The 15,186-nt window shown below is 43.1% G+C and overlaps 1 protein-coding gene across 1 annotated transcript in view; it reads left to right on the top strand.

The window, feature by feature from the left end:
* DHX36 (DEAH-box helicase 36) overlaps positions 1-13,305 on the top strand; it is a 154,060-nt gene extending 140,755 nt beyond the window's left edge. The window contains exons 23-25 of the mRNA XM_077488121.1: positions 4,971-5,091; positions 9,898-10,050; positions 12,519-13,305. Coding sequence (XP_077344247.1) covers positions 4,971-5,091; positions 9,898-10,050; positions 12,519-12,743 — 499 coding nt within the window. The 3' untranslated portion in view covers positions 12,744-13,305. The remainder of the gene's footprint in view (positions 1-4,970; positions 5,092-9,897; positions 10,051-12,518) is intronic.
* Positions 13,306-15,186: the final 1,881 nt, after the last annotated feature.

Genomic DNA, 15,186 nt, shown 5'->3' on the forward strand with positions numbered 1-15,186 from the left:
AGTCCTCTTCTTGGAAGATTCATCATCGTACGTGGAAGGCCTATATCTACATGTGTGAGGAGATGGGGTGGCGTCCTCATACATATTCACTTTCCAGGATCCTGCTGTTTTTGCAGCGAGGAGTGGATCAGAAACTTGCATTAAGCACCATTAAGGGGCAGATATCAGGCTTGGCTGTATTTTTTTTCAGCGACCCTTGGCTCATTCATTGGTGAGTACGTTTGTCCAGGGGGTTCGACATGTGTCCTCTCCTATTCAGCCACCGCTACCTCCATGGGATTTGAATCTGGTGCTCTCGGTGCTTCAGAAACCGCCATTTGATAACATTAGGGGGATTCCCATATTGACACTCTCTCAGAAGGTGGTCTTTCTAGTGGACATTACATCTGCCAGGAGGGTTTCTGAGTTGGCGGCCTTGTCTTAAGTCTCCCTACTTGATCTTCCACAAGAATAAGACGGCGCTGTGTCCGCAGCCTTAGTTTCTTCCAAAGGTTGTTTTAGCCTTTCATTTAAATGAGGACATTGTGCTTCCATCCTTATGTCCTCGGCCGTCACACCCTAAAGAGGTGGCTTTGCATTCCCTGGACATGGTCCGGGCTCTGTGGGTGTATCTGTCTGCCGTGGCTTTTTGGAGGTCTGACTCGCTGTTTTGTATCGATGGCTGTTCCAAAGAAGGGACTGGTGGTCTCATCGGCCACCATCTCTCGGTGGATCAGACAGAGTGTAGTTCAGGTTTATGCCATAAGGGGACAGGCGCCTCCCTTTCTTGTCATGGCGCATTCTACCAGGGCAGTTGGTGCCTGTTGGGCTTTCCAAAATCAAGTGTCTGTTTTATCAGGTGTGTAAGGCGGCGATCTGGCCATCCGTTCACACTTTTACAAAATTTTACAAGGTTGATGTGAGTGCATCTTCAGATGCTTGCTTCGGCCGCAAGGTTTTACAGGCGGCTGCTTAAGGTTGCAACTCCTCCATTGAGGAGCTCTGGCTGTGCTCTATTGGGCAGGCAATCTTCTGGGACCTGTGACGTGTCCCAGAAGATTGCTGGCAGGGAGCGGCAGCCTAGGGCGAGAAGAGGAAGTGGGACAGGAAGTCCCACTAAAAAGACAGTACCTGTGGCATGTAAGCGGAAGTTCCACTTTTGGGTGGAAATCCAATTTAATGACCAGGGCATTTTTTGCGATGCAGCACTGCGCCACTTTAACTGATGATTGCGTGGTTTTTCTTTTAGTGGTATACGATCACCTGCGTTTTTTTATTTTTTGTGGTATAAACAAAAAAAGACTGACTATTTTGAATATATATGTATATATATATATATATCTATATATATATATATATATATATCTTTCTGCTATAAACCATAGCTAAAATAATATATATATAAAAAAAATGTATCCATCAGTTTAGGCCAATATGTATTCTTCTACATATTTTTGATAAAAATCGCAATAAGTGTATACTGATTGGTTTGCGTACAAGTTATAGAGTATACAAACAATGGGATAGATTTATTGAGAGATATATATATATATATATATATATATATATGTGTGTGTGTATATGTGTGTGTGTGTGTATTAGAGCTACCACGACGCGTCGACTAAGAAAATACGTCGACGTGCGTGCAGGGCGTCGATGCGTCACAGTGGGGACAGTGCTTAGCATCTACTGCTCCCCTCCGTGCCGCCGTCCCCCTCCGTGCTGCCGTCCCCCTCTCTTCTCCCCCTCCGTGCCGCCGTCCCTAGGGGTGCAACGGATCGTCACCGATCCGTGCGCACATGCCGCGATCAGCGGAGCGCTCCGCGGTCTCGGTCTTAGGAGAGGCCGCGGCTTCGGCCTAGCTCCGAAGCGGCGCCATCTTTCTACACCCAGGCGTTTACAATGTGATCGCTCCGATGGAGCGATCACTTGTAAACAAACCGTTTCTCTCTCCCCTCTCTGTACTGATCTGTGCAGTGGAGGGGAGAGGTCGGATGGATGCAGCCATCCCTCCATACCCTGCCAATACTCTGCCCGCCAGCCCAATACTCTGCCCGCCAGCCCAATACTCTGCCCGCCAGCCCAATACTCTGCCCGCCAGCCCAATACTCTGCCCGCCAGCCCAATACTCTGCCCGCCAGCCCAATACTCTGCCCGCCAGCCCAATACTCTGCCCGCCAGCCCAATACTCTGCCCGCCAGCCCAATACTCTGCCCGCCAGCCCAATACTCTGCCCGCCAGCCCAATACTCTGCCCGCCAGCCCAATACTCTGCCCGCCAGCCCAATACTCTGCCCGCCAGCCCAATACTCTGCCCGCCAATGCAATACTCTGCAATGCAATACTCTGCCCGCCAATGCAATACTCTGCAATGCAATACTCTGCCCGCCAATGCAATACTCTGCAATGCAATACTCTGCCCGCCAATGCAATACTCTGCAATGCAATACTCTGCCCGCCAATGCAATACTCTGCAATGCAATACTCTGCCCGCCAATGCAATACTCTGCAATGCAATACTCTGCCAGCCAATGCAATACAATACACTGTCCGCCAATACACTGCCCGCCAATACAATACTCTCAAGGTTATCCAAAGGATTAATTAGCTAATCAAAAAAAAAAACACTAGATTCATTAAAAAAATAAAAATAAAAAAAATAATCGGATAGTCGTTGACTAATCGAAGAAATAATCGATAGATTAGTCGACAGACAAATCGTTAGTTGCAGCTCTAGTGTATATGTATGTATATATATATATAGTGTGTGTATATGTATATATATATAGTGTGTATGTATGTATATATATATATATATATATATATATATATATATATATATATATATATATATATATATATATATATATATATATATATATGTGTGTGTGTGTATATGTAATTTTTTTTTTTTTACTGGTAAAGGCTGCAATCTGAGATTTTTAGCAGGACTGCAACATTGGGGCGGAAAAATCTTGCCACAAGTGACACTTTTTGGGAACCAGTGACATTAGCGATCAGTGGTAAAAAAAAGCACTGATCAATGAATGGCATAAATTATATAAATGATAGTGTATGTGCAGTGGGCGGTCTGGAAGTGGTTAAAGGATACATTCACCTTTTAAAAATATATATTTTTTTTATTTTTTTTGAGCCTGGAGAGCATGGCTGCATGATGCCATGCAGGTTTCCTGCAGACTGTCAGTGTGAGCTGTCTGCCCGGTACATCATAAATAGTAGTTCATTGGGAGCTACAAGCCAACAGCTGCAAAGGATGTGGGTACTTGTAGTTCATTCACAGAACTCTGTGAATGAATGATGTGCCCGGGTGGGTGAAGCCCTGCACAGTTGTACTCCTTTCAAAAAGTGACAGCTGGTAAGGGGAACTTCTCCCTTTACTGCTGTCACACATAGGGCTCAGATCGCCAAGCCATTGCAGAAGTGCGAACATGTTTCATGTTCCTCTAAAAACAGGTGGAACGTGTATCGTTCCCAAAGCTGAACTTATCCTTTAAGTTGAGATTTTCTTTTTTCGTAAACATTACCCACTATACTTTTAAAACTGCTTTTAAAGGCTTGAAAACGTAACAAAAGTAGCGACTTTTATAAGACATTAAGTGCATAGTTTAAAAAATGAAAAAAATAAACTTTAGTATTGGGATTGTTGATTTTGCATCCTATTTTCAAAGGTTAAAACCATCAAAAATGCAATTGTACTTCCCAGTTTTCGAAAACTGGGTGAACCCCAATCCTTTTTTTTTTTTTTTTTTTTTTTTTTTTTAGCCCTGGTAGTTTGCAGTGAATTTTATTCATACGTTTTATTAATTTGTTTACATATTCACTATCACAGGGAATGCTTTGAAGGTATTTTTGTTATAATCCAGGCAGTCCCCAAGTTACAAACATCCAACTTACCGTACATACCACTCTTACTTACAAACTGAGGAAGACAACAGGAAGTGAGAGGAAATCTACCCCTAGGAAGGGAAATTCACTCCCTTAAGAGTTAACATGGGAAAAAGGTGTCTCCACTGAAGCTTTATTACCAGTTCTTGTTCCCACAACAACACATTAAAATCCCATTGTCACAGCGACAGAAAGTGAGGTGTTACACTTAAAGTTACACTTAAAAAAAAAAAAAAAAGTACCTGTCCAAGTTGCATATGAATTCAAAATAAGAACAAACCTACAGAACCTATCTTGTTTGCAACGTGGGGACTGCCTGTACCGAGTTTCAATCTGAGAACAGTCTGTAATTCTCCAAATTGACACACAGTCCATGTCAAACTTTTGTTCTCACAAGTGTCAGTTCTGGTTGCTGTGAGGCAATAAAGTATTGAGGACATTTTGATATACTGTATCAGGCTCATCGATGCTGCAACACCACTGGCACCCCTTCCTCAGACAAGGTTGTCAGCATGCCAATTTTTCTTATGTGTACCTTACTTAAAAAAGGACCATTCTAATATAATCTGTCTTTTTCTCATAACTATATAAAGCACAGTGGAGTGTTTGGAAACATTTCTTCTGTTATGGTACCTGGTGCCGTCTACTGTAGGTTTGTGATTGCAGCTTGGCAAGTCTCAATGCTGTTACTAATTTAGCCTGTTTACACATTCACGGAAGCTGCCGTTTTTGACACTTCCTTTTGAGTATGTTGGTTTCCTAGATTTCTTGCTGATGCTTTGAGTTCTGTGTTTTGTCACCGACTGAAGCAGGATTATTATTGAAAATAAGATGACATTTTTCTGAAACTTCCCGCATTTAAGAGGCGGTGAGGGAAAGGTAAAACCCAGGAGGGAAAGGTGAGGGAAAGATAAAACCCAAGAAATACTTCAGTCTGCGTCTTCTCACAATTTACTTCTCAAATACAGTTTACAATGCGTGGATTACATTGGCACTTGTGCTCACGTTTGATAATGTATTTTCTTGTAAATGTGTGTTTATCAGAAGGCCGTGTTTAAAATATTAACATAATACGTTTTTCATTAGGGTAAAAGTTTACACAAAATCAGATGGCAAGGTCTGCATTCATCCCAAATCAGTCAACGTGGAAGAGACAGAGTTTCACTACTCCTGGCTGGTCTACCACCTGAAGATGAAAACCAGTAGTGTAAGTATCTTCTACTTTTTTCAGCTTGTGTATAAAGGATAAGTTCTCTTTTTAGAAAAAATAAATGCACATGTTTTTGCAGGTAAAAGCTGGTAAAGCATTGCAGGTTTCCAGCAGATCTGCCAGTGTATCTGTGTGCCCATACATCCCATAAGGGCAAGTAGATACAATCTGACAGAGAGAATAAACTACCACTGCACTCCAGAGCTCTGTAGTAGTCTATTGAAAAGGACAAGCTAAAGGTTGCCAGGCCTTGCAGTTTTCCATTCGGAAAAGATCAGAAGATCCCCACTAGCTGTCAGATCAGAGAGGTGTGGGGGCCGGTCTGTTCGTAACATATTACATGATCTACAGTGCCTTGAAAAAGTATTCATACCCCTTGACATCTTCCACATTTTGTCATGTTACAACCAAGAACGTAAATGTATTTTATTGGGATTTTATGTGATAACCAACACAAAGTGTCAAATAATTGTGAAGTGGAAGGAAAATGATAAATGGTTTTCAAAATTTGTGGCATGCATTTGTATTTAGCCCCCTTTACTCTGATATCCCTAACTAAAATCTAGTGGAACCAATTGTCTTCAGAAGTCACCTAATTCGTAAATAATCCACCTGCCAGGTTGTATGTATTACCTTGGGGAGATGCAGACTAGAATACTGTAATCACTGAGCAGCAAATTATATCATCTGCAATGTATTTCAGTTACCTTGCAAACCTGGCCTGTTAGTGGGCCCTGAGGACAGGGTTGATGACCACTGTGTTAGAGAACCTTGGTGAATAAACAGTATTATGAAAGCCAAGAAACACACCAGACAGGTCAGGGATAAAGTTGTGGAGATGTTTAAAGCCGGGTTAGCTTATTAAAAAAAAAAATCCCAAGCTTTGAACATCTCACGGAGCACTTTTCAATCCATCATCCAAAAATGGAAAGAGTATGGCACAACTGCGAACCTTCCAAGATATGGCTCTCCACCTAAACTGACAGGCTGGGGAAGGAGAGCATTAATCAAAGAGGCAACCAAAAGGCCCATGGTAACTCTGCAAGAGCTGCAGAGATCCACAGTTAAGGTGGGAGAATCTGTCCACAGGACAACTATTAGTCAAGCACTCCACAAATCTGTCCTTTATGGAAGAGTTGCAAGAAGAAAGCCATTGTTTAAAGAAATCCATAAAAAGTCCCATTTTCAGCTTGCGAGAAGCCATGTGGTAGAAACGCCAAATATGTGGAAGAAGGTGCTCTAGTCAGATTAGACTAAAATTTTACTTTTTGGCATAAAAGGAAAATGCTGTGTGGGGCAGAAAACTAACACTGCACATCTTGCTGAACACACCATCCCCACCGTGATGTTGTGGGGATGCTTTTCTTCAGCAGGAACAGGGAAGCTGGTCAGAGTTGATGGGAAGATGGAGCCAAATAACGGGCAATCTTAGAAGAAAACCTGTTAGTCTGCAAAAGACTTGAGACTGGGGCAGAGGTTCACCTTCCAGCAGGACAACCACCATAAGCATACAGCCAGAGCTACAATGGATTGGTTTAAATCAATGCATATTCATGTGTTAGAATGGCCCAAAGTCCAGACCTAAATCCAATTGAGAATCTGTGGCAAGACTTGAAAATTGCTGTTTATGGATTCTCTCCATCAATCTGACAGAGAATGCGATTCTACAAAGTATTGACTCGGGGGGGGGGGCTGAATACAAATGCACACCACACATTTGACAATTTTGAAAACCATTTATCATTTTCCTTCCACTTCACAATTATTAGCCACTTTGTGTTGGTCTATCACATACAATCCCAATAAATGCATTTGTTTTTGGTTGTAACGTGACAAAATGTATATATTTTTTCAAGGCACTGTAATGTATTATTTTTACCAGTTAATGACCTAGGATGTGCACATAGCTTCTGGAGTTCTTCCCTGCCAGGTATTTAGTGAATCCGGAAAGTATTCACAGCATTTCACTTTTTCCACATTTTGTTACGTCTTATTCCAAAATAGATTAAATTCACTATTTTGTTCAAAGTTCTACAAACAATACCCCATAATGACAACGTGAAAGAAGTTTGTTTAAAATCTTTGCAAATTTATTAAAAGTGAAAAACAAAAAAATCACATGTTCAGAAGTATTCACAGCCTTTGCTCAATAATTTTTTTAAGAATTTTTGCCACCAATTACAGCTTCAAGTTTTTTGAGTATGATGCTACAAGCTTGGCACACCTATTTTCTCCAAGCGTCTTCCAGGACAGCCCATGAGACCTAGGGCTCCAGGCCCCATGTCAATATTCGTATTTCCTCCAGATGGTGGGGAGGGGGGTAACATGTTTCCTGGAACTGGTTCCTCTAGGTCTCATGAACATGGCTCCTGTGGCATTTTAGGGTTTATGTCGGAGCTCCGGTCTGCAAGCCTCATGGAGAAAGGCATGGCCGTCTCGTCGGCCACCATTTCCAGGTGGATCAGACGGATTGTAGTGCAAGCCTACGCCTTGAAGGGACAGGTGCCCCCCTTTCCGGTCACAGCCCACTCCACAAGGGCAATCGGAACATCTTGGGCCTTCCGACACCAAGCGTCTGTCGCTCAGGTGTGTAAAGCCGCAACCTGGTCGTCTGTCCACACATTTACCAAGTTCTACAAGGTAGACGTCAGTGCATCGGCTGATGCCTGTTTTGGCCGCAAAGTTTTGCAGGCAGCCATATAGTTGCAATTGAATATGCAATATATTTAATTTTTTCCTGGTTTTTCGATAAAAACGCAGTACCGTTAAGTTAATGCGCTGTTGCGTTACATTCCGCACTTTTGGTGCGGTTGTGGGTAGTCACTCCTGTTGAGGGTACCCTGGTTTTGTGTTTGATTTCTCCACACACTGTTGTTTTTTGTGGGTAAAGTTTAACTAGTTCCCACTTGCCATGGTGGATGAAGTTTTCTATGCTGTTTTCCCACCCCTCGTTTGGCACTGCTTGGGCACGTCCCAATGGCTAAGAGAGGAGCTGTGTCGGTCGGTGAATATAAGAGAAAATAGGATTTTTTTTTGTACTCGCCGTAAAATCCTTTTCTCTGTAATTCACCAACCGACACAGCACCCGCCCCTCCTTTTTCACTGCTTGTTGACGTACTGATGACTGCATGGCAGGCTGGAGGGTTGTTGCCCAAGGGACCGCCCCCTGGGCGGAACTGAAAAGGTTCTGCCCAAGGGACTGCCCCCTGGGCGGAACTGAAAAGTTCTGAGTGTTACATAACAAGTAATGCCTACTATTCTCCTAGTGGTGGGCATAACAACCCATTGGCTAAGAGAGGAGCTGTGTCGGTCGGTGAATTACATGGAAAGGGATTTTACGGTGAGAGCCTTGAAGGAAAATTAGTGACTTTAACCGCATCCACTATCCAAGGATAGGAAGCGTGTTAGAACCTCCTCCCCCACCTTAGCTCCCTTATCAAGGGAACAGTGGGTAGAGGGTGAGGGGTTAGCCTCAGGTGATCAGGAAGAAAGGCAAACCGATTACTCTTCTGCAGAGGAGACAACTGGAGTTGAACCTTTTTTTTCAGCCTCGCAATCTGAGAGATTGCTGGTACAAATCTCTGACAGAGATGGTTTGTGCTTTTTTCAAGCTACCTCTAGTAGAGTCAACTGATAGATCTGTTTCTTCTTAGGTTCCTTAAAACATTCACTGCCTTTTTTCATGCATTTCCTGCACATGTACAGATCCACACAGAAATTCAACAGATCCATTCTAGATCTAAAGAATCGAAATCAGTTCCTAAAGATCCCCTCCTTTCTATGGAGTCGATCAGGTCAGTCGTTTGGTTACTAGTTTCTATCCTACAGGAAAACTTCTGGTGTCTATCGCCATCAGAGATGCATATCTGCATGTCCATATATTTCTTTAGCACTGTTTTTCGGCTGCTAGCGGGGCGCTTTTAACTCCCACTAACGGCTGAAGGAGGTTAAAAGTGCCCGTGTTGCGCTTCAGAAATGCTGCCCATTCATTTCAATAGGCAGGGTGTTTTGCAAACCGACCCAAAGATGCTGTGTGCAGGATTTTTTTTTTTTTTACATCCCACAAGCACACTGCCCTAGTATGAAAGCACTCAAGCTTTCACATTCCGGCAGCATGGGAGGCAGTTTTCAGTTGCTTCACAGGTGCTATTTCTAGCGCTAAAAGCCTGAAAACTGCCTCAGTGTGAAAGGGGACTGAGCAGTGGCTTCTGTCTGGCCACTCTACCATAATGGCCTGATTAGTGGAGTGCTGCAGAGATGTGTTTTTTCTTCTGGAAGGTTCTCCTCTCTCCACAGAGAAACACTGGAGTTCTGTCAGATTGACTGACACACTCACTTACTTTATTGGTTAAGAAAAGGGAATGCTAGAACCCCTGTCAGTTTTTATTGTCTTTCTCTCTGGTGCAGGTTGAATGTTTCCCTCACTTCCGGTCTAGTAAAGTGTTGTGAACAGAACAAAAGGTGTGAGGAAATATCTCAAATGGAGTCCAATGGCAGTAAAACCTGATAGTTCTGACCCCTTCCCTACTCTATCCAAAAAAAAAAAAAAAAAAAAGTGTTAGGCTCATAGCTGAAATGTGAAAGTGTCTCTGGAGTTTTACTTGTTAAATAATTATCTTTTTTAAATGTATTTAACTGGAAGGAAGTGGTGTAGAATGGAACCACATGCTCTATGTACTTGTTCCCCTAAGGAGAAAAAAAAAGTTTTGATTTTCTTTAAACATTCACAAAGATCATTTTGTTAATGAGACTCACAATTATTGTTCACAACTACTTATTTTGGTTTTATTTCAATCACTACAGATTTACCTGTATGACTGCACAGAGGTCTCTCCATATTCACTACTTTTCTTTGGAGGAGATATTTCCATACAGAATGACCAAGGGCAGGACACTATTGCTGTCGATGAATGGATTGTTTTTCAGTCGCCTGGCAGGATTGCACACCTGGTCAAGGTAATGCTACTGCAATAACTCCCCTACAATACTGACCAATCATACTTTACTGTATACTTCCCATAATCCTGATGTAGTAAGTCTGCAACCACCTTTCACATTCCTTTTCTATATCACCATTCTTTAGCCCCTTATTTTGTTTATGAGCACTTAAACGAGATTTAAACCCATTCACTAAAGCATTATACAATATTTAAAATGTTGATGTAATTCCATACAGTGGCGGCTGGTGGTAACTTTTTTTTGGGGTGGGGGGGGGAGCTTAAACACTACCACCCTGTTCTACCCCCCTTCCCCTCCTCTCCACAGGCATCAGCGGCTTCCATTTGCTCCCTCCTCCTCGGCAGCCAATTAGGGCTCTCCTCTTTTCGGCCAATCGGAAAACTTGTCTCAGACCAACTTATGATTGGCTGGATTGAGGATCAGTGTTACAACAGCGAATATTCATTCATTGTTGTAACACCTGGGTGGGCTCATGGCGCAATGCTCTGCGCTCCGAGCCAACCCTATTTTTAAGCCTATTAGAGCCTATGGCTCTAATCAGGAGCTTAAAAAACCACCCCTGCCACAGTAATTCAGGCGCCCAGCATCCAGAAAGGGACTGGATGCCTGAATGTGGCTGCAGCGGCCATGGATAGATTCATACTATGCATAAATCTATCCATTATTCATATAGGGGGTGGCGTGGAGAGAGGTTGAGGAGCCCGGGGCGCCCCTAATGGACGGCCTGCCAATTTATATTTTTTAGACTTTAATATGTAGCACAGTGGTTAGCGCTTCCACCTAGCACCACTAGGGTCATCAGTGTGAATCCCAACCATGGCAATACCTGCCTGTAGTTCTCACATGCTCCTTGTGCCTGTGTGGGTTTTCCCCAGGTACATCGGTTTGCTCCCAGTGGCATCAGTATTACTTTTCCTACCAATCTTTCATAGGAAGATCAAAGACAGCCTTGTTTTCTTATGTAAAAGATTTAAGATTTGGGCGGCACAGTGGTGTAGTGGTTAGCACTCTGGCCTAGCAGTAAATAAAAAGGTTGCTGGTTGGAATCCCAACCACGACACATCCTGCCTGGAGTTTGCATGTTCTCCCTGTGGCTGCATGGGTTTCCTCTGGGTACTCCGGTTTCCTCCCACACTCCAAAGACATTCAGGTAGATTAATTGGCTTCTGTCCAAAATTGCCCTAGTATATGAGTGGGGACCTTGGATTGTGGACTCCTTGTGGGTAGTGACTGATGTGAGTGTGCAATATACAGGGATAGGAACAATTGTAGACACTCACTCAGGATGGACTGGTGTCTTTATTCAACCTTACTATGTCACTCCATGTCCCAATGCATGCACAAGGCCATAGTCCTAGTGCATTTATTATAAGGTCATGGGCCTTATTGTACATTTATACCTGGTTGCTGTGGAATGTAGGGGGAAGGCAGTGTCTGCTTTAAAACCTAATTCCAGCTTTTGTGTTGCTTACAATAGTTTGGACCACACTTTATTACTGCCACTTCAGCCTGAGTGTTGTTTTTTTGTTTTTTTGTTTGTTTTTTTCCCCATGATTGCTCCTACTGGTAAGAGGGAAGTTGTTTGCTTCACTTAGTACCTTCTGCTGCCTACACTGAAGTATCTTCAGCCATTGAACCTCTCCTGCTCTCAGCAACAGATTTTTGAGTACCCAATGTTTTTTTTTTTTTTTTTTTTCTTTAATGATTTTTTAAGTTCAAGTTGCCTCAATCTAGCAGAGCAACAAGTCAGATTCCAAGTGCAGTTCCATTGAATGAAGTCTCTAGCTCATGATCCAATAACAGTTCCAGGGTGGCCAACTGAAAATAACAGTCTGGATAGTTGACTCCCAACTTGAGTCCACACACTTCTCAAAGTCTCTCAGCTCCATCAGGTGCGAAACACATTAACAAAGAAAAATAATTTGTAAAAAATGACACACATTTTCAATTACAAGTAAAAATGAAAAGTCCTTTAAAAAACAATTAAAAAAATCCACCATAGTAAGTCCAACGTCAGCCACAATGAACCTAGCCTGCTGATCGTCTGTGTGTGGTGACTGGGTGCCTCTTAAACAGAAAGCTTGTTATTGCTATCCACATATTCTGAAATTAAACATTTGTTCACACATACATGAATGCATTCCGAGTAAAAGTTAGGTGCTGCTCATGCTAGTCAGTGGGGACCATGCATAAAGTGCTCCATAGTGTTTAGGTAGATGGCACTTTTATATCCGTACTCTCAGTGGACTTGATTCCCTATTTCTGCTGTTGTGCATTATGTAGCCTACAATCTGTAAGATCACCATCGACTATCCTTGTGTATCATTCCTCCTGGAGAACGCAGCAAAATCCAATATATTTTGTGTCAAAGGCTAAAGTGAGACCCCGTGAACGTTTGCAGAAGACAGGTTACGACTTGCCAGAAATTCATTGTGATTGTGTTTTATTTACTGCGTCTCTTGTAGGATTTAAAGAAAGAGCTCGATTCCCTTTTGCAAGAGAAGATAGAAAATCCTCGCCCTGTAGACTGGAGTGAAACGGAATCAAGAGACTGTGCCTTTCTCTCAGCTATTATTGATCTAATAACTACCCAAGAGAATGGGGAGGCCAAGAATTTTGCCCCTCGACTGCAGCAGAAGAAATCGTGGTCTTGTGCAGCTAATTTTCAGTTTTATCAAGCAAGCAACTAGATTTTTATTTTTTTTTTTGCTGTTGAACAGCAATTACTTTATCTGTCACTAGAGGGACCTTCAAGCTATTGCACTGATGTAGAAGAACTGTGAGAAATGTAATTTGTACATTGACGTGCTGGTCCATTAATGGTCTGTATATGGCTTTCCGTGTTTTTATACATGGCTCTCAAATGGCATTACTGTGCTCAACAGTATATGCGACTGTAATTTAAACACCTGCAAGAATATATTCAGATGTTGAATAAAAGCAGGTGATGAATTCCTTTCAGCCCCAAAAAGTGAATGTTTTGTTTAATGCCTGTATTGTAGCTGTGTTCCTTGTCCAAGAACTGTTCTGAATTCTCGCATTTGTTTAGCAAGTTTAATATACAACCAGTGGATTATTTATGCTCATATCAAATGGTATTGCCTCATATGCTATGCTTTGAGGGAGGCCAAAGCTTTGTGTACAGGAAGAACAGGACAAGACATGTCATAAAGGAGAAACACCTTTTGTTCCATAAATTCCAAGCATGTCTTGTATCGTTTTCTCTAATAAAAATTCATCTTTTCTAATGTTCTTGTGGGATTCCCTGTTTATTTCCCATAGTCTGTCTGAGAATTTGTGTTACACAGGCCCACCATCAAGGGTTAATACCTGGAAATTGTAGTGTGGGGAAAAACTCAACCTCCACAAAAAGCTTATTCAAATTGCATACAGTGCAGTGACTAGTTTGTCATTCTCAACACAATGAAGGCAGTACATTAAACCCAATCTTTCATAGGAAGCACAAAGACCGCTTAGTGAGACCTATTGATGACCATCTTGGTATGTGACAATTTATCTTAAAATCTCAGCTCATGATTTCCGTCCATCCCATGGGTTTACTGGGATAAGGTTCAGCCAGACTCCCATCTTGGAGTCATAGTAGCTGGTAAGCGGCTTGTGAGTGGAGTGTGCACTTTTAGGTGTGAAGAAATCTTTACTCACGCTGGAGCTTGGAACTTTGCTAACGTGTATTAACTTTTCTGCACGAGCACTTTTCTTCTTCTGAAGGCAGTGCATTGTCTGAGATGGGCTTAACTTCCTGCTACAGGCCCAAAGAGTCCTCCATAATGAGGTAAAGAGCACCTGCCTATATTCCAAATGTATTGTTAGACCCTTGACAAAACAAACATTAACCACTTCAGAACCGCCGTATTGCCAATGTACGTCAACACAATGGCACAGGCAGGCACAATCACGTAAATGTACGTGAATGCCTTCTAGCGGGTGGGGGGTCCGATCGGACCCCCTCCCGCTAGATACGGCGGTCCCTTTCGGTGCCGGAGCGATCGGCGATGAGGGGGATGGCCGTTGGTTTCCGCCCATCCCCTCTCGATCGCTCCTGGCCAGTGACGAACTTCCTCCCCTGTGAAAATGTAAACACAGGAGGAGGAAGTGATGTCACACTCCTCGTGGCGGTCTTTTTGAACCGGACAGCGAGGAGTGAAGACGTCCAAGTAAGTGCACCAACAGTCCACTGACACATAGGTACACACAGGCACACATTTCACCCCAGTCACCCCCCGATCACCCCCCCCGATCGGCCCCCCGCCCCCCCCCCCAGTCACAGTGTCACTAATGCAGTGTTCATTTATTTATTGATCACTACATTTAGTGTCAGTTGTGACTGTAAAAAGTGTCAGGGCAGCTAGTGTTAGGCCCCTTTAGGTCCAGGGTAGCCCCCTACCCCCCCCTAATAAAGGTTTAACCCCTTGATTGCCCTCCCAGTTAACCCTTTCACCCTCTTTTACCAGTGTCACTAAGCGATCGTTTTTCTGATCGCTGCAATAGTGTCACTGGTCCCGCTAGGAAGCTAGTTTTTTTTTAGGTTCAACGTCAGGTTTTTATACCGTTAGGTACCCCGATATATAACCTAATAAAGGTTTTAACCCTTTGATTGCCCCTAGAGTTAACCCTTTCACCAGCGATCGCTGCATAAGTGTCACTGGTGACGCTGGTTAGCCAGTTAGTTATTTAGTTATTTAGGTTCCCCGTCAGGTTTTTATAAAGCTTCAGGTACCCCCATATAAATACCCAATAAAGGTTTTAACCCCTGATTGCCCTTAGTTAACCCTTTCGCCAGTGATCACCGTATAAGTGTTGCGGGTGACGCTGGTTAGGTAGTTCGCTTTTTATAGCATCAGGGCACCCGCCATTTATTACCTAATAAAGGTTTAACCCCCTGATCACCCGGCGGGTGATATAAATTTGGTTTTAGGGTCAGAAAGGGTCTGCGTCGCCCCAGGCAGTGCTAGGTTAGTGCCAGCACCGCTAACACCCACGCGCAAAGCATACACCTCCCTTAGTGGTATAGTATCCGAACAGATCAATATCTGATCTGATCAGATCTATACTAGCGTGCCCAGCAATTTAGGGTTCTAAAAAAACGCATTGTTAGCGGGATCAGCCCAGATA

Source organism: Lithobates pipiens, unplaced genomic scaffold, assembly GCF_037356315.1.
Source record: "Lithobates pipiens isolate NorthernLeopardFrog02 unplaced genomic scaffold, aLitPip1_a1.2 Scaffold_18, whole genome shotgun sequence".
Classification (NCBI taxonomy): domain Eukaryota; kingdom Metazoa; phylum Chordata; class Amphibia; order Anura; family Ranidae; genus Lithobates; species Lithobates pipiens.